General features: G+C 51.1%; 1 protein-coding gene and 1 long non-coding RNA gene across 2 annotated transcripts; one reads left to right on the top strand and one right to left on the bottom strand.

Moving 5' to 3' along the window:
- Positions 1 to 3,686: 3,686 nt before the first annotated feature.
- Positions 3,687 to 14,211, bottom strand: GDF7 (growth differentiation factor 7). Its single transcript, XM_077782445.1, has 2 exons — positions 13,884 to 14,211; positions 3,687 to 11,450 (listed from the first exon to the last, which is right to left on the bottom strand). Exons 1-2 carry the CDS (start codon positions 14,209 to 14,211, stop codon positions 10,528 to 10,530), a joined length of 1,251 nt encoding a protein of 416 aa, XP_077638571.1. The 3' UTR covers positions 3,687 to 10,527.
- Positions 14,212 to 15,014: 803 nt separating this feature from the next.
- LOC110467970 (uncharacterized) lies at positions 15,015 to 17,060 on the top strand. The gene is made up of 2 exons (XR_002464954.3): positions 15,015 to 15,054; positions 16,003 to 17,060. It is a non-coding gene; the product is annotated as an uncharacterized LOC110467970 (long non-coding RNA).
- Positions 17,061 to 25,069: the final 8,009 nt, after the last annotated feature.

Raw genomic sequence — 25,069 nt, 5'->3', positions numbered from 1 at the left:
CCACCCCCCCCTCCCTTTCTTTGGTCTAGCTAATTGCCAGCAAAGACTTTAAACAAGATGTTCAGTGTTATCATTTTAAAGTCACTCAAACTATTACTGGGTTTGGATAGACTCACTACACCCAAGAGATTTGCTTTACTCTGTGTCACAGGTCATGCTCAGACTCCCAACTACAGTAAGTTTCTGAGGCTCTTCACTTGCAGGCAAATGTTCTCTTTCCTGGCACATTTACAAAATAAGGATCCAGAGAGTGTTTGTGAGTGACCAGGAACTATTAAAACAGCATATATTTCTGGAACAGCTGATGGGGGTTGAGCACGAGCAGCAGATCCAGCAGTAACAGCACGAGCAGCTGCCAGGAGCGATCGCTGCTCTCAGTAGCATCACGCAGAAGTTATGGAACAGGCTAACATTCATGCTCAGATGGGACAGGCAGGGAGGGATTTAATTAAAAACTCAGAGTGCTAGAGCTGATAGTCAACAGCCTGGGTTTTGCCTGTTTCAGGAATGTGCTTGCAGGAGAATAGTTGTGTTGCAGAAAGTAGTTTGCAGCAGGTAATAAAATACAGGGTGTTTTTTAAAACATCTGACTGACTGTACCTGACTATAGGGTTTGCCAGTCAGACACTCAAAGATCTTTTTCATCCTGTTTGAAGCAATTCACACTGAAGGAGGAAATAAGGGGGGGGCCTCCTGCTCTCCCCCTTTGTGAACATCTTTAGCAAAGCCCCCAGACTCAGAAATACTGTGCTTCATACACTGAGAGCAATCCATGGGATGAGATAACTGAGAATTAGGAAAAACTGGCTTTCTGAATGCCAAGACTCATCTACACTTCTTCCCTATCCAACACCCTTAAAATTTGGAAAGTATTTTGCTGTTACAATCTAACTTCTAGGACACAGGAATGCCATTTTCAGAACATATACATTTTGATGTCCTAACATGCTCTCTTTTTGCACGGGGTACGTCAGCTCATTGGTGATTATAGGAAAGAGCTTGTATTTTCACCCACAAAATAAGCCCACGGGATTTTAAGTATCCAGAGTGGTTCAGCCCCAAGTCAGATGATGTCCTGTTTTACCAATGCTATGCATGTTCTTCTATTGTATTCATGTTTGACCTTGGACATCTCCTCTGTCCTTGCTGTGCCTTTGATTTCTCTTCAGTTACAAACTGCCTAGTTTATCTTGTCAATCACTCTAGTAGTTTGCAGTGCTGTGGAGTAAAAACCATTGAACACAAACCCCATCACTCCCACTGCTTTCAGTGAAGACAGTGCAGTGCCTGTGAACAGCCACTTGCTCTCACCCTTCACTGCTCTGTTGAAAATAGCTTGTTACAATAGCACATTCATGTAAAACTGCTCAGAGTGGGCCAGGGGGCAAGGGGCAAAATGCCATCCTGCCTCCCTCCCCAGAGAACCTTTACCAAAAGATCCCTTTAGCCAGTGTCACCATAAAATGGGCATGTGGGGATGCAGGACACTGACCAAAAGGTGGGTCTGCTTGGTCAGTGACTCGGTGTACACTGGGAACAGAAATGACCATGCCTCATTCCAGTCGAGTTCTCAACAATTTTTCTGGGTCTTGAAAGCTGAGTTTGTTTTGTTATGTCTAGAACACATACCTGATGCCTTCCATGCCTCTAAATGTACCTTACTCCATACCTGCATGGTCACAGTACTGGTGCTTAGGGATGTAGGAGAGAGTCATATTCCTTATTACCTTCACTCTCTCCAGGGCACTGGGGTGATGTCCATTGCAGGAATGCCTGCTAAAGCACCTTACTCTCAGTCCAGTCTGTCCTTGAACACTTCCAGGGATGAGGCATCCACAGCTTCTCTGGGCAACGTATTCCAGTGCCTCATCACCCTGACAGGAAAGAATTTCCTACTAATATCCAGTCTAGATCTGTCCTCTTTTAGTTTAAAACCATTCCCCCTTGTCCTATCATTATCTGCCTGTGTAAAAAGTTGCTCTCCCTCTTTTCTGTAAGCCCCCCTTTAAGCACTGAAGTCCACAAGGAGGTCTCCATGGAGCCTTCTCTTGTCCAGGCTGATGGAGTCAATGGAGGGAATCCTGTTTGGCTGGCTGGAGCTGGATAGTTTCTCATCACGACAGGTGAACACTATTCAGAAACACAGGGAAGAAAAAGGTTGAAAGGATGTACATTTTGATGATAAATCCATCACAAACACTCACTTCTTATGTGACTTTATTTATTGGAAAATACCTGTGGCTTCCCTGGAAGGCAGTTTAAAATGAATGGGTATTTCATTTTTGGTTTAACACCTTAGGTGCCCAGGGAATAAAGGTGGTTTACAAAGGCTGCTCTTGACATATGATTTTAGGACACAAGCACAAAAGAAAATCAAAAGAAAAGCTTGCAGAGGTCTATTTATCAATAAAATATTTAATAAACTTATCTGTACAAAATATTAAAAAGGTTATTGAAGAGTATACAAGAATATTTATTTAACAAATATATACTGCTATATAATATATTCAAGAAAATATAGATTGCTGTTTACAGTTCATTTACAATCCCATATGTACAATCTATTTAAACTTTAGATACATACAAACAATGCATTTACACCATCACGTACAGAGCTATCTTCTTTAAAGATATTTCACACCCCCAGACCTGAAAAAGCTGCACAAATACATGGATAGTTCAGAGGCACACACAGGGATACAAGTATTGCTTCAAGAATCATAACTACTAGAAATACAGCTAATGGAAACTTTTAAATTTTTTGATATTTTCCTTTCTAATCAAAGAAAAGAACATATAAATAAAACCATGACTGACCAGCAGAGAGGATTGTTTTGTCAGAGGAACTCCAGAAAGTGTTGACTTGACTCCAGAAACAGAGCACACAGTGAGGGGATACAGAGGGACTGGGCAAACTGGATCAGCATTGCTCCCTGCTTCATCTGAGACAGGGAGCATCAGGAGCAGAGCGGGTCTGTGCTGCACAGACGTGTCCATTTCCTTTGAGCAGCATCTCCACCAGCTCTTCCAGTGGGAGCTGCAGAGCAAGGCAGAGCTGGTGATTCCTGATGGGCAGAGCCCCTGACTCCTCCTCAGGCTGTGAGAGCTCCAGTTGCAAAGGCACTACACAAATGTAGCTGAAGCGTGGGAACTCTGGACCTTCAGCACCTCAGGAACTCAGACCTTTCTTTAAAAGGTTAATCACTCACAGCAGGTAGGATGAATGCAAACAGGATAATCACTCTCCTCCCTGGGCAAGGAGAAGATGAGCTGCTCCCACAAAACACCCCATCCCAGCTGATCACTTCCTACATAGCAACTTAACTCTGGCACCTTCAAGGACCAAAGCCTGGCCCCTCCCTGTGTGCCCATCCCTTTTCCTGACCTGTGGATGCTGTTTCACACTGCTGCTGCTGGCTGAGCTCCTTGGAGCCCCTTGGTGCTCAGCAGTTCCTGGCACACAGCTCTTTGGGATGACCAGCTTGGGAGCCAGAAAGCCCTAAACTTTGCCTCCTGTTTATTCCCTACTGTTCTCTTCCCCTCTCTTCACCAAGGTAGGATGGAGGAAATGAATGAAACACCACAGGGAATGCTACCATCTCCCAAAAAACTGGGACCAAGGCCAATGCCACACCTCCCAGGGAGGCCAGGCTTGGCCCAGCCTCTGGGTCTCATTCCTTGATGATAGAGACCAGGGTGGCACCTGTTGATACTGTGGCAAAGAGAAGGGGAGAGAAGACCCAAATTCTCCCACCCTCCATCAGAAAGGCACTTGAGTGTGTGACCCATTGTTTGCAGGTCCCCTCCTCCCACCAGCCAGGCCTGTCCCCTCTCTGTCCCCTGCCCAAATGCACAGACTACCAAATCCTCCTACTGCTGAGCTCAGCCTTCCCTTCCTCACCCTCCTGCCCCACCAAACACCACAGCAAGTCTCCACACTCCCCATCCACCCAAAGCATGAGCACAAGTATCAAAGCAGAAAAATGAGCTCACAAAATGTATGACTGAACTACTAAGTGGTGATGACAGAAAAATGGAGAGCAAAACCTTCTGAAAAACCATTAAAAATGTGTGGAGTTCTGGTTCCATCCATGAAATGGATGGATGGGAATGGATCAGGCTTTGGTTTAAGATTTTTCAATACCAGTTCCGTGCAAATGCTCTGCTGCCCAAGCTTCCTACCCTAGTCCATCCACTGAGCAAGAGTGAAACATGGTGCATCCATCACCCTGCCAGTGCTCCTTCCCACCACCACCTGTATCAGGCTCCTCTCCAACATGGAAAATTCAGCGGCTGTTTGAGTACTGCAACCAGTAAAAGCTAAAAGCAGGCAAAGGGCCATTTGTGTCTTGAGGTGCAAAGATGCAAAACATCCTTTAAGATGTAGGGTGGACTCCTTGGTCAGTGGGTTACACCAGCAAGAATTCCAAATTTTTGTCATTTTCTGAAGACCCAGATCACTGGCTGGTAGGACATAAGTGATTTTCAGAGACATCTTTGCACCTCTATGTGCCTCACAACACATTGTGCTTGGAACAAAGAGCGTAGAAGGACTGAATGCAGCTGGTTTCACCTTGGAAGACATAAATCAGCTTATGGCAAAATTGAAGGTGTCACACACACCGGCCTGGTGGAACATTTCACTCTTTTACCAGACATTAACTCAAAAGATGGGAAAGACAGAAAAACTCTGTCCCTCCCACACAAATTCACAGGCTCCCGACCATCAGCAGCACCCCACCCACAGAACAGGTGCTCCCCAACTCCTTTCCTTGCTGTGTTTCATGGAGGACACACTGCACAGTGGGGACACTGCTACACTCTGCTCCTGCCACCCTGCTTCTCCACTCTGACCCCACATACAGGGATCCCTGATGCCAAGGGAGCTGCTCTGAGGCCAGTGGGACACACGTGATCTGCCGGTCATGAGGACCTAAAAAAAGAGTCACACTGCTCTCAAAAACCTTGTTTTTTCCCACACAGGTTTTCTCATCCATTCACCTACCCAGAGCGTGATGTGAAGAGTGAAAAACTCAGCCCACAACTCCAGCTGCTCCCAGGACAGGGGACACAGGACGTGGTGTGATGGAACTGCCCAGCCAAGGTCCATGAGACAGCCCTTGGTTCTGATCATGTCACACACATGTGCACAGCCCCATTTCAGGTGGCAGCCTCTGTGCAATACCCAGAGCTGCCATTGCCCCACTGAGGCTTTTTTCTCCGTGGCACATGGCCCTGCTGCCCCAGCACAGACAAAAGAAAAGGCACTTGGATTTCAGAACCATGGCATTTCCCACCAGTTATAGTCCAACACAAGAATGAGCTGGGCTGGTATTTATGATGTATCTGCCACATTAACATGGGTCCTGTGGGTTTTGATGTAACTATAAACACTGCTATTGATACAATCACGACAAGCAGAAGCTCAGGGCAAAACTCCTGAGGCTAGAAGCAAAGCCATGGCAGCCCCTCAGCGTCCAAGGCTCCATTTGCCCAGGTGCAGCCCTTGGGACCTGCCTTCCCAGGGGCTGCCAAGGGATGCCCCAGCCTGTCTTGTCTCCTCCCTGCCAACAGCAGGGTGTGTGTGTGTGTCTGCTGCTCCATGGGGGCCAGCACAGGTGACTGTCCCCAAATGCCACTTTCGTGCCTGTGGGATAAGGGCTTAAAACTGTGAAAGGAGCTGTTTGTTTTGCACAAGCAGTGTGATGGATAAACCACTGCCCAGTGAGAGCTGCACAGCCAAGGGCTGGGTTAAAACCCACGGGGTGCAAACGCACTCAGGAGTCGCTGGCCCTCAAACTTGAGCAGAAGGCTCAAGGCTTGGGGCTTGCTTTTAATCAGAACTGGTGCCTTTGCAGCCTTTTCCTCCTGGGTATGCCAACCACCAGCCAACAGGCAAAGAGGGTGTGGCTCCATCTGCCAGTGCTGATCAGTGAGGCCCCTGGGATCAATGCAGCTGTGCCAGGATGAAGCTACATCAAGCCCTTTTCCATATGAATCCTTCTCTCTGCCAGAGGATACTGATTTCCCTCCTGTCATTTGATTTGAAGTATGATGAAAAAAGAATAAAGGGGGGTGGGGGGACACATGGTTAGAAAAACCCTTAAAAAGCCCTTAAAAAGCAATAATTCTTCTAAAAAAATAAAATCTGTGATTCTTGGGAAATATTTCTAGACCAGAAGCAGCCCTGGTGACCAGGGTTAAACAAGGAATAAAGCAATTTTGCTTCTGACTGTTCCTGAAGGCAATGGCTTGAGCACAAGCTCGAAGAACCCCCAGATAAAGCACCAGTCACTCCCTGTCCCAACTGGGCAAGTTTCCCCAGATCCCAGCCCCAGTGCTTCTAAGTCAAATTAGATCACTCTGCAAGTTTCCCTACTCCTGTGCAATTACATTCCCATGTCAGAGAGGAGGGAGCCAGTTAGGCATGGATCCACAGTCCTTTTCAAATGCTTAATATTTCTAGTTTCAGTGTAATTATATCCTGCAGATAAAAATGGTGCTCAAGGTCAAACAAATCCTCCAGTAGAATATGCACTGCATGGAAACTGTTTGGGGTTTTTTTAACTGGAAAGGTTGTATAAATACTGCAGATTGAGAACCTATAATTATCCATTAAAATCACTCTGAGACTGCTGAATTAATATTTGTCCATGATCAACCTCTAGTCTCATATTTATAAAGTTTACATGTGCCCAAAAATCAGCTCAGGCAAGAAGCAACTGATCAGAAATACATTTTTTCTGTGCCTTTCCTTTGGCATTAGAGCGTGATTTTCTTCAGAGAAGCAGCTCCAAGGATGGGGGCTGGGCTGGGCCACTGCTATCCTGCAGCCAGTGCCCCACCAACCTCTCTCCAAAGGCAGGATTCACTGCTCCATGCCCTCTACAGACACATCCCTGTGTTGCCCCAGCAGTGTAGGGCTGCAACAACTCAGCTGAGAGAACCTCCTTGCCTGGGAAAGGCTTTCACACCCACCACTTCCACTTAGAAGTGGTTGGAAAAGATCATGTCCTACCATCAACCCCACATCACCACCATATTCACCATTAAACTGTCTCTCAAGTGCCATATCCACACAGTCTCTGAACATTTCCGGGGATGGTGACTACACTTCCCTGGGCAGAGCTTCGTAACACTTTCTGTGACTTTTTTCCCCAAATATTTAACCTAAACCTCTACACATTTGCAATGCCTCTGATGGTCGTTGCCCCAGACCAGTCCCACTGTTTTGTGCAATCTCCAAATCTGCCTGGGGATGGAGAGGCAGCCCTTGCAGTCATCATGCAGGGATTCATGAGGGGGACAGTGGTGGCTTTTGCTCTGGAAATATTCCTCTGGGAGCAACGAGCAACGTCACAGCCAAGCCCTGCAGCCGATCCACTCACTCGGGAGGAGCAGCACAGCTCCCCACCAAAGCCCCCAGATCCACTCTCCTCCAGCCCTGCCCTGCTCATACACATCCCCCTGGAGCAGCCCCAGGCAGGGAGCTGCCTCCCTTGACTCCTTAGAGAAGCAGAAAGAGGATCCAGCTCCATCCTTTGTCCTCCCTTTGTCCTCCAGAGGTGGTTTGCCCAGGGAAGGAACAGAAGGCACTTGGCACAGGCTGGGCTCCTCTTGGGGGGATGAAGTTTTCTCCCCCACCAAACACTCCTGTTCAAGGGTGCCCACAGCCAGGAGAGCCAAGTCGGGTTCCCAGTGGGTGAAACGATGGACAGTATCACTGCCAGCAGTGGCCTCTGAGCTCCCCCAAATCTTCCCCTCTCATTTACCCTAGTGATCCAGGCCACGGAACTGCAGCAACTGAGCCACTGCTTTTGTCCCAGCACCAGCAGAGCCATCATGGGGTCAGAACAAAAGCCCCAGCAGTGAGCACTGCCCCAGAATAGGGGCTGGGGTGAAGAGTTGCAAGAGCCAACCTGTCACCCTCCTCTACATCAGCCACCTCCAGACATGAGGTGGGTGAGATCTGCCTGTTCCCTGCAACCCTGGCTGAAACAAACCCACAAAAATGGGAGTCACTGGCATTACCTCCCCTTGGACACAGTACCACAGGAGCAGGTCTCAGGACACCTTTTGGTGAAGGCTCACAAGAGCCACCAGCAGCTGCCAGGAGCTATATATATATCTTGCTTGGATTTGAACTGCCCATGAACCTTTACCACAAATATTTGGAGAAAGGGGAGGGGGTAAAAGAAACAAAACCATTTTAAAAATTGTCTCAGCAGCGAGAAAAGCTATCAAACAACCAAAGGCAATTTAAAAATTAGGTACCTCCAAAGCTTGGTAACTTTATAACTGATGTAGAATCTGGCAGCTCGAGCTCTGCTGCACCAACCTCCTTCCCCAGGCAGCTGTGCTGAAGCCAAAGGGCAGAGGAAATCCACAAACCCTCGTGCTGACCCCTCCTCACCCACTCAGGAACCTCAGCCTCCCCAAATGCTGACAGGGAGAAAACCCACGGCATGGTCCTGATCCTTCCTCCCCTCCCCACCCGACCTCCATCTCTGAGCATCCCCCTGGAGACAGGTACATCCTTAGCATATACTTATATTCATGCTGAGGCAGGAAGATGGGTTTTCCTCTTGGATGCACGGATGTAAAGCCAGAGGAGCTCTGCAGGTGTCAGCCATGCAGGTACACGACACTTTTGGGCACCACACTCGCTCCTCTGAGCTGCCACTTGGTCCAGCCTGAGGATGCAGAGCAGGCTCTGTGGGTACGGATGGAGGGAGGCTGGGGGTGTTATCCCAGTGGATCTGTCACTGTTTTCAATGGACACAGTTACTTCCTACTGATGCACTTGGGGGGAAGGGGCTGTTGAACCTCACCAAGGCTTTCCTGATCTTTGAAATTATTTGAATCTCAGTAGAGATCTTTAAGGCGACCCCCTCTCTGCCCTGGCCAGGCTCAGCCCTCCCAGCAGAACACCCTTGCCATGGAGGACAGCTGGATTTATGAAGGAAAAACCCCATGTTTTCCAGCAGGGACTTTTCTCTTCCAAAGGCAAACTATCATCGCTAATAGGCACTGATGCTTACACACTAACACCCTGGCCATGAGGAAAAAACAAACCATCAAACACCAAATCTGGGCAAACACATCTCTGGTCTAAGCCATGCCACCCAGGAAGCCAAAGTTTGGTACCAAAACCCACTGAGGTGCAGCAGAAAAGCTTCCCAGCATCCAAAGCACACCCTGGCATGGATAAGAGCTTCTCTGGTTTAAATGTGTAATTTATTAACTCAGCTCCTGAGTTACTAAAACCCTGCAGCCCTTTCAGCACACGTCAAAGCACCCCACTTCATACAGCAGTCCCTGAGGGTAACACTCAGCCCTCTGCATGGGAAAAGTCTGTTCCTGGAGGATCCAGCTCCTTTAATGGAGCAGGGAGCACTCCAGGGAGGGACACAGCTCCCCGGGAAATCGATGCCAAAGGAAGCTAGGGTGGAGCTTAGTGCATTTATAGAGATTATTTGGAAAGAGAAGAACCCAAGCAAAATGGCTCTTCCCTAGGGAACTTGGGATCTTTGTTTCATGTTCAGGATGACTGTGTGACTTGCGGACCTGATGCTGGGTTTCCAGTATGCCTTGGAAATGCAGTTTTGTGCAGGAAAGTGAGGGGCCTCACCAGCCAGTACCTCCTGCAGGACACAGAAAACAAAACCAGCTCTTCTGACCATGTGGAGTGGAGGCATCTCCAGCTAACACCTCCCAGGGCCATCCCATCTTTGTAAGAGCACAAGTTCTGCTTCAGACCTGACTCTTTTAGCCTCTGGTTCTCCTTCATTCCTGTCTCTGCCAGCAGATTCACAAACCTCTCCCCACTGCAAACAGGCCTGGATCAAGTGATTACAACCCACACCAGCCACAGGTTCTCCACCCCCTGCCTTTCCCCAGGGATCTCTTATTTTTCTATCAGGAAACCCAGGGCAGCAATTTGAAGACTGCCAGACAAACTCCTTTAACTCAAAGAAAAGAGCATTCCTACCTCACCTCCATCCCACTGCCACAGCCAGAGGGTGATGCTGACCCAATCCCTCTGCTGCAGACACCACTCCACCTCCCCCCCCCCATGCCAGGTCATGATTCCAACCAAGACAATTTTGGCTAGACATTTTCCAATTCCTTTGGGAAAGAAGTTGTCAGCTCCCTTAGGCAAACCAAGTGAATCAGGCAGAGCTCAGAGGCTGAGGAGACATTCCCTGTGGGCTCTGCCAGGCTGTGTGTCCCCCTTTACCAGGAGGGACCCAGCAAGGCACAGAGATGGTGGCAGCCTCAGTCTCAGAAGGGCATCCCCCATCCCTCCTGGGGTCATGGCCAGGGTGGCCCAGGGAAGACAGGAAACACCTGCTCTGAGCTTGGCTTTTGGAAAGGCACACACCAAAATGTGTATGTGTGTATATATCTATATATATATAGAGAGAGATATTTTATATATATATATATTTATATTTTATATATATATATAAAATGGGCAGGGCTGCTGAGCAAGGCCAAGAGGGACAGGGAGAGCTGCAGAAATTGCTACCTGCAGCCACACGTCTCCACGACCATGTCCTCATACTGTTTGTAAACCACATTGTTCCCAGAGTCTATGTAGAGGATGCTGATGGGGCTGAGCTTGGAGGGCACGCAGCAGCTCGGGGGGGTGGACTCCGGGTCCATGGAGTTCATCAGGGTCTGGATAATGGCATGGTTGGTGGGCTCCAGGTGGGAGCGCAGGGGGAAGTCGCAGACCCCCTCACAGTGATAGGCCTCGTAATCCAGGGGGGCGATTATCCAGTCATCCCAGCCCAGCTCCTTGAAGTTCACGTGCAGGGGCTTCCTGCTGCAGCGAGTCTTCGCCTTCTTCCCGTGGCCCCTGCCCCCAGACCGGGCGGCAATGGTGGTCCTCCTCTTCCTCCTCTTCAGATACGCCTCCTGGCCGGGATCGGGGGGCTCCAGGAACGGGGGGCTGCCCAGGGCCTTGATCTTGTCCCGGATCTCCTTGAAGAGGTTCTCCTTCCTCTGGGCGCGGGAGAAGGCCACGAGCAGGGCTCGCTCGTGGGGCTGCGGCCGGGGTTTGCCGAAGCCCAGCTGCCGGGGCGGCAGGAGCTGCCCCGAGCGGTCCGAGGCGATCCTCAGCACGAAGCACAGCAGCTTTCCCGACGGCGAGCTCTCCCTCCGATCTCGCAAGGCCTCCCAGACATCAAACACCTCCCATCTGGAGGAGCCCGTGTCCAAAATGTCTGCAGCCCTGGAGTCCAGCAGCCGGGACTCCTCGCCCTCCCGGCTGGGGCAGGTGGCAAGGAGGAGGTGGTGGAAGGAGCCTTCGGGGGACAGCGCCAAGCTCCGGTTTTCAGGGAGGGAGCGCAGGATCCGCAGCTCGGCAGCCGTCACCTCCTCTGCCTCAGGCAGGCTGGAGATGTCAAAGAGGTATCGCTGCTCCGAGGCGGATGGGGAGGCATCTGGAAGAGATAACACAGAAGGAAAAAAAAAAAAAAAGAAAAAGAAGATTTAAATATCAGCAAGCCAAAGCCAAGCTCTCATTAGGAAGGTGAAAGGGATGCAAAGGTAATGGGGGAGATCTCGCTGCGCATCCCAGCGGGACACAGCCTGGGTGTTCTGCATCCAGGAGCATCACTCTGGCTGGGGACACCAAAAACAAATGGGGAGGAGAAAGTAGAGAGGGAGGGAGGAATCAATTCAAACAAGTGGCTTTTCATCAGCACTCTTTTCCACATCCTGATGAGGCTTCTTTGCTTCCTCCCAGGTGTTCCAGTGGCCCCAGATGCACTATTCTGTTTTGTCACGGAAGCCACACCTGAACCTGTGCAGCACGTTACCATCCCCAGTCAGCAGTTTGTCACCTACTTCTGCCCCAAGTCTCACACACATACACGTGCTATTAAAAATTCCGCTTTCCCCTCGCAGACAGGCACAGTCACACATGCGGCTGAAAGCGAGCCCAGCCTCAGTTTGGCACTACTTTTAGTGGATCCAAAGACGTGACACAGACTTGTGCAGTTTCTGGCACTGAATAAATATACTCAATGTGAATTAAAAAAAGAAACACCAAAGGAGGTGGAGCTGGGAAGAAGAGGTGAATTGAGTTCCGGGAGGGTTGCTTTTTGTTTTCTCCCTCGTTAACGAGAAACCTGACCTGGACATGCTGCAAACATCTCTACTGTGCCCGGAGCGCCCCGACCCGCTGCCGGCAGAGCCGTGCCCGACACCCCCGCCCCGCACCGCCCGCCCCCGCCGAGAGCTCCGCTGGGTGCAGCCTGCACCGCCCGCCGCGGGGGAAACTTCTCCCTATCATTTGCTGCTGCTGCTGCTATTATTACCATGAATAGCAGTATTATTATTCATTATGGTTATTAAAATTACTATTTGAAAAGCAGATCTAAATTTCCTATGAGAAGCAGATAAGAGCAGATAAGGAGAACCCTTTGAAGAGTTCATCTGGTTTCGTTTTGCGCCGAAACTTCCCAGGACCTGTGCTCAGTTTTCGCTCAGCTCTCAAAAGCCGAGCACTGCCCACCCTCCCACCGGAGCATCCTCCTCCCGGTCCCGTCTCGCTCCCCCGACGTTTCCCCATCAGCTTGCAGTAAACCTCCTCCCGCAAAAGGTGCCGGCAGGATACGACCCCTTCTGGGTGTGGGAATGGGGCTAGGGGGGTTCTCCCACCAAAAGGCAGCCGGCGACAGGGACGGGGTGAGGCTGACGTTGCTTTTCAGTTTTGTGTTTTAATTTTATTCGATCGGGAATATGTTATTTTTCCCCGCAGCCAAGCGAACTTGGCCGGCAGGGTGCGAAGTACGTATCTATACATGTATTTGTTAAAAGTATATCGTTAGGTGCGTAAATACATTTATTATTATTGGTATTGGTATTGGTATTATTAGATTCGCGGGTATGAAGAGAGCAGAAGAGGGCGAAGAGGGAGAAGGGCACCGCGATGCCGAGCTCAGCCGGCGGCGTTAGCGGGAGTCACCCCGGAGTGCCGCGGCCGCCCGGGGCCGAGCACCCCCGGGACACCGTGGCTGCGCTCCCTCTCTGGCCCGGCCCGGCTCGTCGCGGTGCCCCGTGGAGTTTTCGGGCTGCAAAGGCCCTGGCAGGACGGGGGATGCCGCGCGGAGCAGCTGCTGTCAAAGCGCGCCGCACCCCCGGCCCCGCATCAGGCGGGGGAGGTCCCGAGAGCCCCGCACCGCCGCGCACCCCGTCCTGGCCGGCTGCACCTCGCTCCCCGTCCCGAACCGCATCCCCAGCACCGAGCGCCATCCTTGATACCGACTGCGTGTGCAGCCCCATCGCCACCGCAGACCCCCGCTCTGCGCCACGCTCATCTCCGTCGGCAAAGCCCTTCACCGGTGCCAGGCACAAACCTTTTGCTTGTCCCCATCGTCAGCCCTCCTAGCCGTATGCTCACGCACAACCCCACTCCCAGCCCTGTCCTCGCCCCCACTCCCATGCTCAGATTCGCGCACGGCTTCATTCCCGTAAAACAATCGGGATGCGCAGCCCCTATCCCGTGAAGCTCCATCCCCTGCAACCACCCCGTGCGGAAACCAACGCACAGCCCCATTGCCCAGCCAACGCAGAGTCCTGTCGCAGGCACAGCCCCGTGCTCGAACCAGCATGCGAACATCCTCTCCGTGTGCCATCACACCCCCAGACTGACGCTCAGAGTGATGCACAACCCCGCGCATCCATTCCCACATCCACACAGGAGCCCGATCCCCACACCTATGCACAACACCGTCTCCATCCCCAAGCCGCATCCTCATCCCCAAACGCATTCCGAAGCCCAAGCACCGACTTCTCTCCCGTCGGACGGCGGAGTCGCGGCGGGCGGCCGCTCCGCGCTCCGCTGCCCGGCGCGGCGCACCCGCACTCACCGCTGCGCGCCCGCTCCGCGAAGCCGGTCACGGTGTCGGCGCGGCGGCCGGGGGCGCGCCGGGCGGCCAGGCGCTGGTACAGGGCCACCATGTAATGATGCGGCACCACCGTGCCGTTGCGGAGAGCTCCGTCCCTCCGCGGCGGGGAGGAGAAGGGGGAGGCGGCGGCGGCGGAGGAGGAGGAGGCGGAGGAAGGCGCGGCTGCCGAGGGTCGCTGGGGAGCGGCCGCTGACGGCCCGCGCACGGCGGCTGCCTCCAGCCCGCGGCGAAGGCGGCAGGCGCCCAGCAGGCAGAGGCAGAGGGCGGCGGCGGCGGCGCGGAGGCGCATGGCGGCGGCCCGGGGCTCGGCGCGGAGCTGCTGCCGCCGCCGCTCCCCGCCCGCTTTTGAACATCGTCTTCGCCCGCCGCCGCCGCCGCCGCCGCCGCCGCGGCCGCGGCCGCCCGCGCCCGGGGGCGCCCCCTGCCGGCCGCTCGCCCCGCCCCGCCCGCGCCCCGCGCCCGCCCCGCGCGCCCCGGCAGGTCAGAGACCCCCGGACCCCCTTTGGACCTTGCCCTTCCTCCTGCGCCAGCTGAGAGACCCCCGGACCCCCTTTGGACCTTGCCCTTCCTCCTGCGCCAGCTGAGAGACCCCCGGACCCCCTTTGGACCTTGCCCTTCCTCCTGCGCCAGCTGAGAGACCCCCGGACCCCCTTTGGACCTTGCCCTTCCTCCTGAGCCAGCTGAGGGACCCCCGGACCCCCTTTAGACCTTGCCCTTCCTCCTGCGCCAGCTGAGAGACCCCCGGACCCCCTTTGGACCTTGCCCTTCCTCCTGCGCCAGGTGAGGGACCCCCGGATCGCCCCTCGGGCTACGTCCCGACCGCCCCGGCAGCTGAGGGACCCCCGGACCCCCTTTGGACCTTGCCCTTCCTCCTGCGCCAGGTGAGAGACCCCCGGACCCCCTTTGGACCTTGCCCTTCCTCCTGCGCCAGCTGAGAGACCCCCGGACCCCCTTTGGACCTTGCCCTTCCTCCTGCGCCAGCTGAGAGACCCCCGGACCCCCTTTGGACCTTGCCCTTCCTCCTGCGCCAGGTCAGAGACCCCCGGACCCCCTTTGGACCTTGCCCTTCCTCCTGCGCCAGGTGAGAGACCCCTGGATCGCCCCTCGGACTCCGTCCCGACCGCCCCGGCAGGTGAGAGACCCCCGGACCCCCCTCGGGCCCCGCCCCGAGTTCCCCGGCAGGTGACAGATCCCTCAAGGCTCCGGGCCTTTGTAGGGGCACCCGCACCCCTCCTTTGGCGGGGGGGCTGCGTCCCACAGCCCCGTGCCAGGCGTCACCCCAGCCTGACTGCGGGGTGGAATGGGATTGTGTTTGACTTTGGAAGGCGACCCCAGCTCGGGATGGTTGGGGGGGCCACCACCACCTCTGTTTGCAGGGATGATATTTGGGAGCGGGGAATCTCCCCTACCGAAGAGTGGACCGGGAAACTTCACCCCATATCGGAGCGGGTCACTCACCACCCCATCCTGGGGTGGGGGTCCCGGTCCTACACTGGAGATGGGGCTGTCCTGGCTCTTGTTTCGAACGGAGGAACCGGCACCCCATGTCTCGGGCAGACCCCTTTATCCCGACACTGGCTCGCGGGGGTGATGCCGGCGGCGGGCCGGGCCGGGAGAGCCGGAGCGTCCCGCCATGGAGCGCCCCGGGACCCCAGGCTCCCCCGGCACTGCTCCGAGATGCCCCGGGCTGCCCCGAGCCTCCATCGGCCCCAGTAATTCCGCCTCGGGAGTCCGACACCGGAGCAAAACAAAGACCCAGCCGGGCTGCGGGCTGATGTTTTCCCTCGCGCGGAGGGTTTCCTTGGTAAAATTCAGATGTTTCCTTGGGTCTCGATTAAAATAACAAAGTGGGGTATTTACTAGGATGTTATTTCAAGTCTCTTAAGTCCCTGGTTATGTCTGTTGCGATTTCTCCGCAAATACAAAAACAAGCGCTGCGATGATTTATTTGAAGGAATGTAGGTGTTTCGCCAAAACAAACACCGCTTTTTTTTTTTTTATTCTCCCCCCCGAAACAATCACTTCTCACGAGCATTTGTCACTGCAGCCTCTTGGATTTCTTTCTGCTGTAATTTTACAGGTGTCTTGTCACAGTATCGCCAGTGGGTTTCTATTGCCAACCAGCGGCTTTGCTCGGTATGTACACACACACTGTGCACGGACATGGACGCACTCCCAGGACACCATCCCAAGAAAACCCCATCCCAACAAATTCTTGTCCCATGAAGCATTGGATGGCCAGGCCTGAAGGCATTTGCACACCTTGCACAGCACTTGCAGAGTTTGCACAGCTTTTGCACAGCCTTTGCACGGGGCTTGCACAGCCTGTCCATGGAGTTGGCTTGGCTTGCATGGCATTTGCACACTCAGCGTGTTACACAGGGCCTTGCACACACCACCCCCAGCAGTCAGTGACCCCCTAACCCAGCTGGGGCAGGAGGCAGAGGAAGGGCTCGCAGAGGAAGGATTCATTAACTGTTATTCTTCTGTCAGTCTCTTATTAAATCCAGCCTGATGTTATTCAGATACTAAAGGTCGTTTTAAAAACCATCTGACAAGACCTCCCAGACCTCAGGCCTCACTCCCCCCTGGCCAGGGTGCTGAGACTCCACTCGGGAGCCCTCCCAGAACCAGAACATGGAGCAGGGCTCAGTGCTCAGGGCATCTCTTCCCAAAGATGGGAAGGCTGAAAAGCACTGTCTGTTCCTGTCCCACTTAATCCCACCTCAAAGCACAGCCCCAGGCTCCAAACTGTGCTCCTGATGCTCCCATTGAAGCCTATGGCAGCACTCAGGGCTGCCCAAGGAAGGTCAGCAAAAGGATGGAAGGATGATGGGCTGGAAAGGACTGTTGAAAGTTATCCATAAACCTCTGGGCTTCTTGAAATGGTTTCTGGAGCATATTGCCTGGAATCGTTACACACAGTCAGTTTTATGTAAAACAGTGAAAGGTATAAAAATGGTGAGTGTGGGCCTAGCATCAAGCCCCCAAATCTGTACATCCTCCTGCAGGTTGGGGTGCATGTACCTGCCACACATGTGGAGCCCCAGGCTTCACCAAATCCCCTGGCACTGGAACTGTCACTGTCACTGCATTTTTGATGTGTATGTTTCAAAAATTAAAGTTACATTGATGCAACAGACGGCTGTGCCTCCTTCTTGTTCTTCTCCCACAACTTTTATTGCCCAAAGTCCTCTGCTCAGCCCCCAGTTTCGGCACCAGGGCCAAATCCCTGCTGCAGTGAGCTGGCAGAGCTGAGCAATGGGTTCCTGTGCATCAATTTGCACCACACCATCCTTGTCCCTCTGTGCAGCTGTCCCCATTACAGAGCCTTGTGCTCCTGGGTGACAAGAGGCAGATCCCTGTGCTCCTTGTCTGTATGGAGACTCAGACACAGGCACACACACCCCCACACAACCCCAGTGACATGGACACATGTCTGTGAGCCCCAGAAGGCACATGAACACACACACACACACACACACACACACACACACACACACACACAGGTACCTTAACCCAAGCAGCAAATCCTGCCAGCTGAGCTGGAAGGTAGATGTGAAATCCCACAGCTCATCCTCCCAACCACACAGCATCTATCGAGACACACAAGCACTGACTTTCCCATCTGTTCTCCATTGCAGCCTCATTTAAACCCTTCTGGGCTTTCTTGAATTTCCATCAGCCCAGCCCAGCCCAGCTGCAGGACCTTCCCAAGCCTCCTGAGCCCTGCACAGCAGCACAGCAGCTCCTGCCCCCAGTCCTTCCTTGTGCTGGGGATGGGCTCACTCCTCTCCCACTGCAAAACTTTTTGTGCATAATTTCACCCTGGCAAAAAGCCATCTTCTACCAGCCCCCTTCCAAACCCAAATTAGCACGCTGCTGCAGCAGCAGAAATTGGAGAGGAAAGGCTGCAGTTTTATTTTACAACTCAATTAGCAAGTTTATACAGAAAAAAACACCCACATAACTGAGGGAGATTTTATGTCCATTCAGCTTCACCAGTATAGAAATAGACTAGTTCTTCCTGAGGGCACTCCCCACTGCTGTGGGCACAAGGATGTGCTCATGCCCATGGGGCCCCTCAACCAACGTGGTGATCCTGGCTCCAGCCCTGCTCACTTGCTTCATCTCTCTTTGCTCTTACACTTAAAAATCCTCTGGGTGTCTATCATGGACTGAAAAACACAGTTTTAAGACTGTCCTGACACCCTGTTCACTGAGTATTAAATCAAAGTATATCAAAACCTAAGATGAAGATAAAGGGTCACATTTGCCTCTAATTATTCCCTAAGAACCAGTCCCAAGTAACATGAAGCCAATGGTGTATGCCCAGGAGGGATCCTGACTCCTGAAACAGCTTGCACCATGTCCCACTACAGTCTCTCCCTTCCTTGATCAATAGACCCTTCTGGTCAGGTTTCTGGAAAGAAAGGGGACAGTCTTCTCACTAAGCCAGTTTTCTTACTGGGAACACTTTTTTGGATGGTCATTGCTTCAGGGTCAGGAAGGAATAGTTCCTGCCTGGCTGATACTTGGGCTTGTCCTTTCTGTTGCAGTCCCCATTCCTGAGCTCCCTATTTTTGTGCCCAGCACTGCCTTACTTGCCCTTCTGCATTCTCCATGGCAGCTGGAGACCTTTGTGTGTGGAGCACTGAATCATTTCCATGCTCAGGGGTTGAGTTCTGGTCATGGTGAATCACCCTACCCAGGCTACCTCCTCTTGTACAGCTGTGGGCAAGGTCCCAGCCTGGCATAAGGGCTGCCCTACTGATCCTCTTCAGCACAGGAATAGATTTGATTTAATAAGAACCCCGCCAGGCATGGAAGATCACTTCTCAAAGTAGAAAACTGAGGCAGAAGGGAAATCATCAAGGAATAACCATATGCCTCATGTCTCAGCTACATTCCCAGAGCTCTGCACCTCCACCTCACCTTCCCTGTCATCCGCCCTTTCTGATGGAATAGAAATAAGCTGCAGTGACAAACCCCCTCCACACTTCAAAACTGGAGGTGTTTGCAGCTGTTTCTGTTAGCTGATCCAGTGGGGCTCCAACAGATTTTCAAGTCTTGAGCAAGTTCAATGATCAGACTATTGATGCCAGTGGCTATTTGGAAAAGTGTGTTTCCATGTAGTGACCACACAAGAAGCCTCTTGGAGCTTCACTTAACAAATGTCTTCTAGTGAGATGGCTACAAGTGACAGCAGGGCCAGCTCAGCAAGTAGCTAAGCAACAGCATCATTTTCTTTCCAAATCTTCCAGCAACTCCTTCCAAAACTTACTTAAACTGAGGCCAAGCTGAATTCTTTCTGATTGTCTGCTCAGGGATAGCCAGGGAAGATAAGACAAATCAAGGTACAAACTCCATGTATGAAACATCAGATGGATTCAAGAACCCCTGCTTTGCTTCAGGCCCAGAGACCTGACGTCAGCTCAGTCTGGCTGCCTAAAGCTCTGCTTGTCTCACATCACTTTCTATTTGAGCAATTTGAGCACTGTGTTCTAGCTAGGGGACAGGAAATGCTTTGTGGAGAGTTCAATCCTTCTGGAAACAAAAAAGCTTCTTGAAAAAGGCTTTCTAATATCCCCTCTGGGAAAATTGTCCTATTCAGCATCTGGTCAACAGGGTCTGGCATAAGCCACCTGAAAACAGTGAGTCAAAACACAACTGAGTGCTCAGTTAATTTATAAAAAAAATTTAAAAGCTGACTCTGCTTTTTGAAAAGTGTAGAGTCAGCAAGTAATTTGTCAATCACAGATGCTGGATCAGGGTGATAACTCACCCCAAGCGTTCTCATGGTGGTAGTCTAAGCCAGCGTCTAGTTGGAAGGGTTGAGATTCACTTCCCTTCATTTTGGGTTCCTTTTCAGTCTAACTAACCTTCTTCCCACTACTAGTTCCTGGAGGGAAAGCAGCACCTCCAGAAGGCAGTTGATACAGAATTAACACAGAGCCCAGCTGAGACAGCTGTCACAGAGGTCAGGAAAGCTGTCAGCTGCCTCCTCCCCACCCCTGGGGTGGGGATGCTACGAGGGGAAGCACTGTCCTACAGCTCTCCTCAAGCTCTGCTCCGTGATTCCTTATTCTTATGCATTAAATCCTTTAATCTCCACTCAGTCTTTTTTTCTCTCATCAGTTTCCCCACATCACATCTTTTCCAACTTCTTGTCCTCTAGCTCCCAGTCCCTTTGTCAAGGCTCCTCAAATTTGGGAGCATCACAGAGGAGAAGGGGAGCCTTGGCTGGGAGAGTATTTGCCAGCAGATACCCAAGGGAACACCAGAAAAGGAACAGAGTACCTCACCCTGATCTTTCCAGTCCCCAACTCCTCCTAGGAGACTCCTTCTCTGCCCTCTGCCCATCCCTTCCCAGCCAGTGCTGCTCATGACTGTTGTGTCAGGCTCACTTCTCTGCCACTTGAGAGAGACGTTCTCCACACAAAATCCAAGTTCTTTGCTTTCCATCGCAATGCAAGGTCGTACCAGCAACTCCAGTCATTGGTAATAACTCCAGTTATCTCACTCATAACTTTCTGGATGCAGCTGTTCATCACTATGAACATGGAAGGAAAGGGTCTGGGGTTTTTTCTCCCCCTTAAGTTATCTTCCCATCCTTTGGTATTGTTGTTACCTTTTCTCACTCATTCACTTCAATGCTCTAATCCCATGCTTTTATTTTCTGCCACAGACCTGACAAATGGAACTGGCAAATTTGTTTTCCTGGACACCAACAAGGTCCAGGGGTTGGCTGAGGTGTGCAGACAGCCAGAGACCTGCCAGCCTCAGCTCCAGCCCAGCACTGCTCCCTTCACTCCCCTGAGCCTGCTGCTGAGCTGGGCTCTGAGGAGGAGAAGGAATGGAGGAAGGTGGGTGTGTGGGTGGGGGAAAAGATGTGGTGCAAAGTCGTGTTTGATTGCAGCTTTGCATGGTCTGCATCACGTCCATCACAGGGCAGCATGTCCTTCCATGGCACGCGCGGGGGCTTTGGGCCCGCAGCAGAGATGAGTCTCCCCGGAAAGCCCCACAGACACCAGCACACACCATGGAGCAAACCGAGCAGTTCACCAACTAATTCTTACCACTGACACCTCCTGCATCAGTGGTAAGAACTAGTTTTCCGTCTTGCCTTTTCCAACTTTCTGTTTTGTAAACAAGAATTGACGCTGCGGAGCTCGGGCAGGGCCCATCGCCGGCGGCGCCGGGCCGGGCTGCGCCGGGGCAGCAGCGCCATCTCCTGGACACGCGAGGCGTGAGGCGCTCCCCAGGCACCGCCGGGGCGTGCGAGCCCGCTCCGCCTTCCGCATAAAGCAACCCGGCACAACCTGCGTAAAAACCGGCTGCAAATGGGAACACGTTTTGTGGGCACACCCCTTTTTCTCTGTGCTGTGCATTGAATGTGAGCTGCAGGATCAGGTGTTAAAGTTTTTACTATGGTGAAGTTCCATTTTATTTCACATTTGAGACTCTGTCTCAAAGAGTTAATACAAAGAGCAAATCATATCTTGCTTAAGGAAGTGTCCTTTGCAATGTTTTGAGGTGTAACTTAGAACAAGCTTTCTGCCTATGTATCTTTCCATTGGTAAATGCCATAAAAGGAGATATATGCAATGTATTACACCCTGCAGCCCCTGCAGATTTATTTAGTTTTCCCACTAAAGTTAAAGGCATGACTCTGAACAGGGACAGATGCATGGATGAAGCCACTGACATTAGTGTGGAATGTCAAGAACCCTATTAGAGATGCCCTTGATTTCCTAACACATCGTAGTGGTGTGTGTTCACAACTGCCTATCTCAGCTCTTTCCAGACAAGCTGGTATAGGCTGTACTGACATCAGGACTTGGTAGCATCTGTTTCTGCCTCAACAAGAAAGGCACAGACCTGTTATTTACAGTAGGACACCAAGATGATCCCAGGGGTGGAGCATTTCTCTTATGGAGATGGGCTGAGAGAGCTGGGGCTGTTCAGGCTGGAGAAGGCTCTGGCGAGACCTCACTGCAGCCTTACAGTACTTAATGGGGGCTTACAGAAGAGAAACAGAGCAATTTTTTATACATTTTTTAGACAGCAATAGGACAAGGGGGAATAGTTTTAAACTAAAAGAGAGAGATTTAAATTGGATGATAGGAAGAAATTTTTTATTGTGAGGATGATGAGGCACAGACACAGGTTGCCCAGGGAAGCTGTGGATATCCTATCCCTGGAAGAGTACAAGGCCAGGTTGGATGGTGCCCTGAGCAACCTGATCTAGTGGATAGTGTCCCTGCCCATGACAGAAGGGAGGGCAGAACAAGATAATATTTAAGGTCCCTTTCAACACAGGCCTTTTTATAATTCTATGATTTATATTTAATGCAGGCAACATACATGATTTGCCTTGCCCACTTGTTTGTCCTTACCCACCAGAACACTTATGCACAGGTTCAGGTACCTAAGACAATATCAGATTCTTTAATGTGAATATATGGTGTTACTGAGACATCCAGACCTCAGCTGCTGTCTCAGAAAAGAGGGGGGCATTCTAACCTTCCTTGACCAGCATGATGTCTATAGACCTTTCCCAACCTAAATGATTCAGTGAGTCTACAGGGGTGTCCTGAGTATCCTGCAGAGAAGCCCCAGGTATCTATTTCAGCACTTGAGCATGTGACCTATGAGAAGATAATCAGAATTTAGTAGGAAAAAAAATAAAATGGGACCTTCTGTTACTGAAGAAATCTTTGAAGAGTACAGCACTGTATGTGGGTCACTTCAGCAGTGTACAGGGAGCTCTGCTTATTTCTGTGGTTCACACATTGATCTCACTAGGTTAGTAAGTCAAAATATGCCCAAAATTTTGGGCTCCTTCATCTGTGTCCAGAAGAAAAGTGCAGCTCAAAATACTTGATATGAGTGGATCCTGTATGAAATGAAATTAAATTAAATGCAATGAAAATGAAGTTAATGTTGGGAGGGCAGCTGTTGATTTGCTAACCAGCACTTCAGACTTGGAACAAGGAGGTGTTAAATTCTGCCTCTATCCTTTCCGTAGAGCTTCACCCTGCATGCAGATTCAGTCTTGGCTGACAGTTTTTATAAGAGTCAAAGGCACAGGGACAGTTAAAAGTTGTCCTGGGCCTTGAAGAATTAGCGGTGTGGAAACTGCAAGTGAACCCAGATCTGAATCTTCTCTTCAGCTTTTTCCTCTGAATCTTCTCCATAGGTTTTTCCTCTGTACCATACTGGCTTGTGGATACAGTATTTTTAAGACAGGTTGTGAATATAAAGGCTCGTGAGTTCTTCAGGTGGACGTAATTGTGCAAGTAGAGGTAGCCACTTGGGCTACATCTATAACTGTATATTAAATGCTTGTAGGAACACTCATTGGTCCCAAGGGCATGTGCTGTGGATCAGCCCATGTCCACATGGATAAACTCCCATCATCTCCAAGACTGATGGTCATGTACGAACTGTCAGCTGAGAAAGGTCCCCAGCCTCTGTTAACAACTGAACTGCCCCAGAAACTCTTCATCAGGGTCTGAGTCCAAATACACATCAGAGACCCTCTTAACTACGTAACAATGCTGCCTGGCTCCCTGGCACTATTTAATTTATTTGGGAAAATTAAATGCTGGAGACCCTGGAGATCAGGGCAGGGTACCTGATGGGCCTGTGTATAGAAAACCTAGGTCACTGTTAGGATTGTTTGTGGCCTTGCCTTCATTCCTTCAAAAGCTTATTCCAGCATGGCTGGGCTAAACCTTAGCCAGCCAAGAAGCAGTGGCTTTTCTTGTTGGAAGAAAGTCTGGGTCTTTGGTATTTGTGGGGAGCTGAGAAGCTGGCAGCAAGAGCAGTGAAGAACACTGCCTTGGGAAGGGACCTCAGCCAGCACTGGCTGCTGGGACCCTGGGACGCTCCTTCCCATCTTAGTTTTTCCCTCTCTTTTGCAACAGGTCCCTGACTGCTCTTGTGGGCAGCTTGGGAAAAGGATTAAGGAAATACTGAAGTTGTATTTACAACCTTGCACAGGATTGGAATGGATGTTCCTGGTGGAGTGTCAGGAAGGAAGGGCACCTTCCATGCAAACAGCTTTTCCTCAGTTCCTGCAATTCCCTTTTTACTTCTCAATTCAGCACTGCCCAGATCACTTCCCCTGACTGTGTAATGCTCGGGTAGCAATTACCATTTTGGTTTTGTAATTGTACTTTTGAATGCCGCAGTGACTGATTCTAACTCAGGCTCCAGTCATATGAACCAGGAATAAAACCAGCTGGTTGTAGGACCAGCTTGAACAATGTGCTCTCCCAAGGAGACTTCATTTCCATTCTCCTCGGGCTGATTGTTTCTCTCACCAGGTGGTGGTTGCTTCTTGCACTACAGAAAGCTGAAAACTTGACTCATGAAAAAAATATCCAAAATGTTTGCTACACCACTGTACCATAAAAGGCTGCATCTCTCTATGAAGATGTTTTTTCCTCTGTCTTTCTGAAGCACAATCACCCACTTCTCTAAAATCTCCAACACCCATATAGTGCCACTTTAGTATTCACTGTTTTGGAGGAGTGTGATAAAGGAGTATATAGGGTAGATTCATTTCACTTGGTCTAGAACATGAGATTTGTTAGACACACATCAGCTGTGCCAGAATTCGGACCAGAGTTTTTCCTTTTGTCCATTGATTACAAAGCCAGTCTATCAGATCAGCATAGAGCAAGATGCTGAGCATGTCAAAATCTAATTTAAAGCAAGAATAATCTCCCAGTGTGACACTAGATAGGCAAGTAGTTACTGCTTCATGACACCTTTACAATTGCAGCCACAAGTATCTCAATTAAAAACCATGAGTTTAAATAACCATGTCCATGACCTGGGAAATCCAGAATCTGTTAGCCACTTTCTAGGTAAGTGTCAGAGCACCTAACTCAAAATGCTTGTTGTAAAACATCTGTGAGCTAAATTCAACTCCTGAAAGAAACAGCGATGACCTGGAAAGATGTTCACCTTCCTACCACAGCTGTGTATGAATGACTGGTTGATGAGATGGGTTGTACTGATTGTGCTATGAGACAGAGGTATCTTGCAGATCTCCTTGGACAACTGGGTCACTCTCTCCTGGCTTGCTGTCACCTAGAAATGTTGGGCCATTTAAATGGCTCTCATGGCATCTG

Source organism: Lonchura striata, chromosome 3 (genome assembly GCF_046129695.1).
Source record: "Lonchura striata isolate bLonStr1 chromosome 3, bLonStr1.mat, whole genome shotgun sequence".
NCBI classification, from domain to species: domain Eukaryota; kingdom Metazoa; phylum Chordata; class Aves; order Passeriformes; family Estrildidae; genus Lonchura; species Lonchura striata.
This window is presented reverse-complemented; position numbering and strand designations above follow the sequence as displayed.

Excerpts from the sequence above, each read along its gene's own strand:
- GDF7 (XM_077782445.1), bottom strand. The coding sequence starts at position 14,211 with ATGCGCCTCCGCGCCGCCGCCGCCGCCCTCTGCCTCTGCCTGCTGGGC. Across the intron at positions 11,451-13,883 it reads CGCGGAGCGGGCGCGCAGCG|ATGCCTCCCCATCCGCCTCG; the intron begins GTGAGTGCGGGT and ends TATCTCTTCCAG.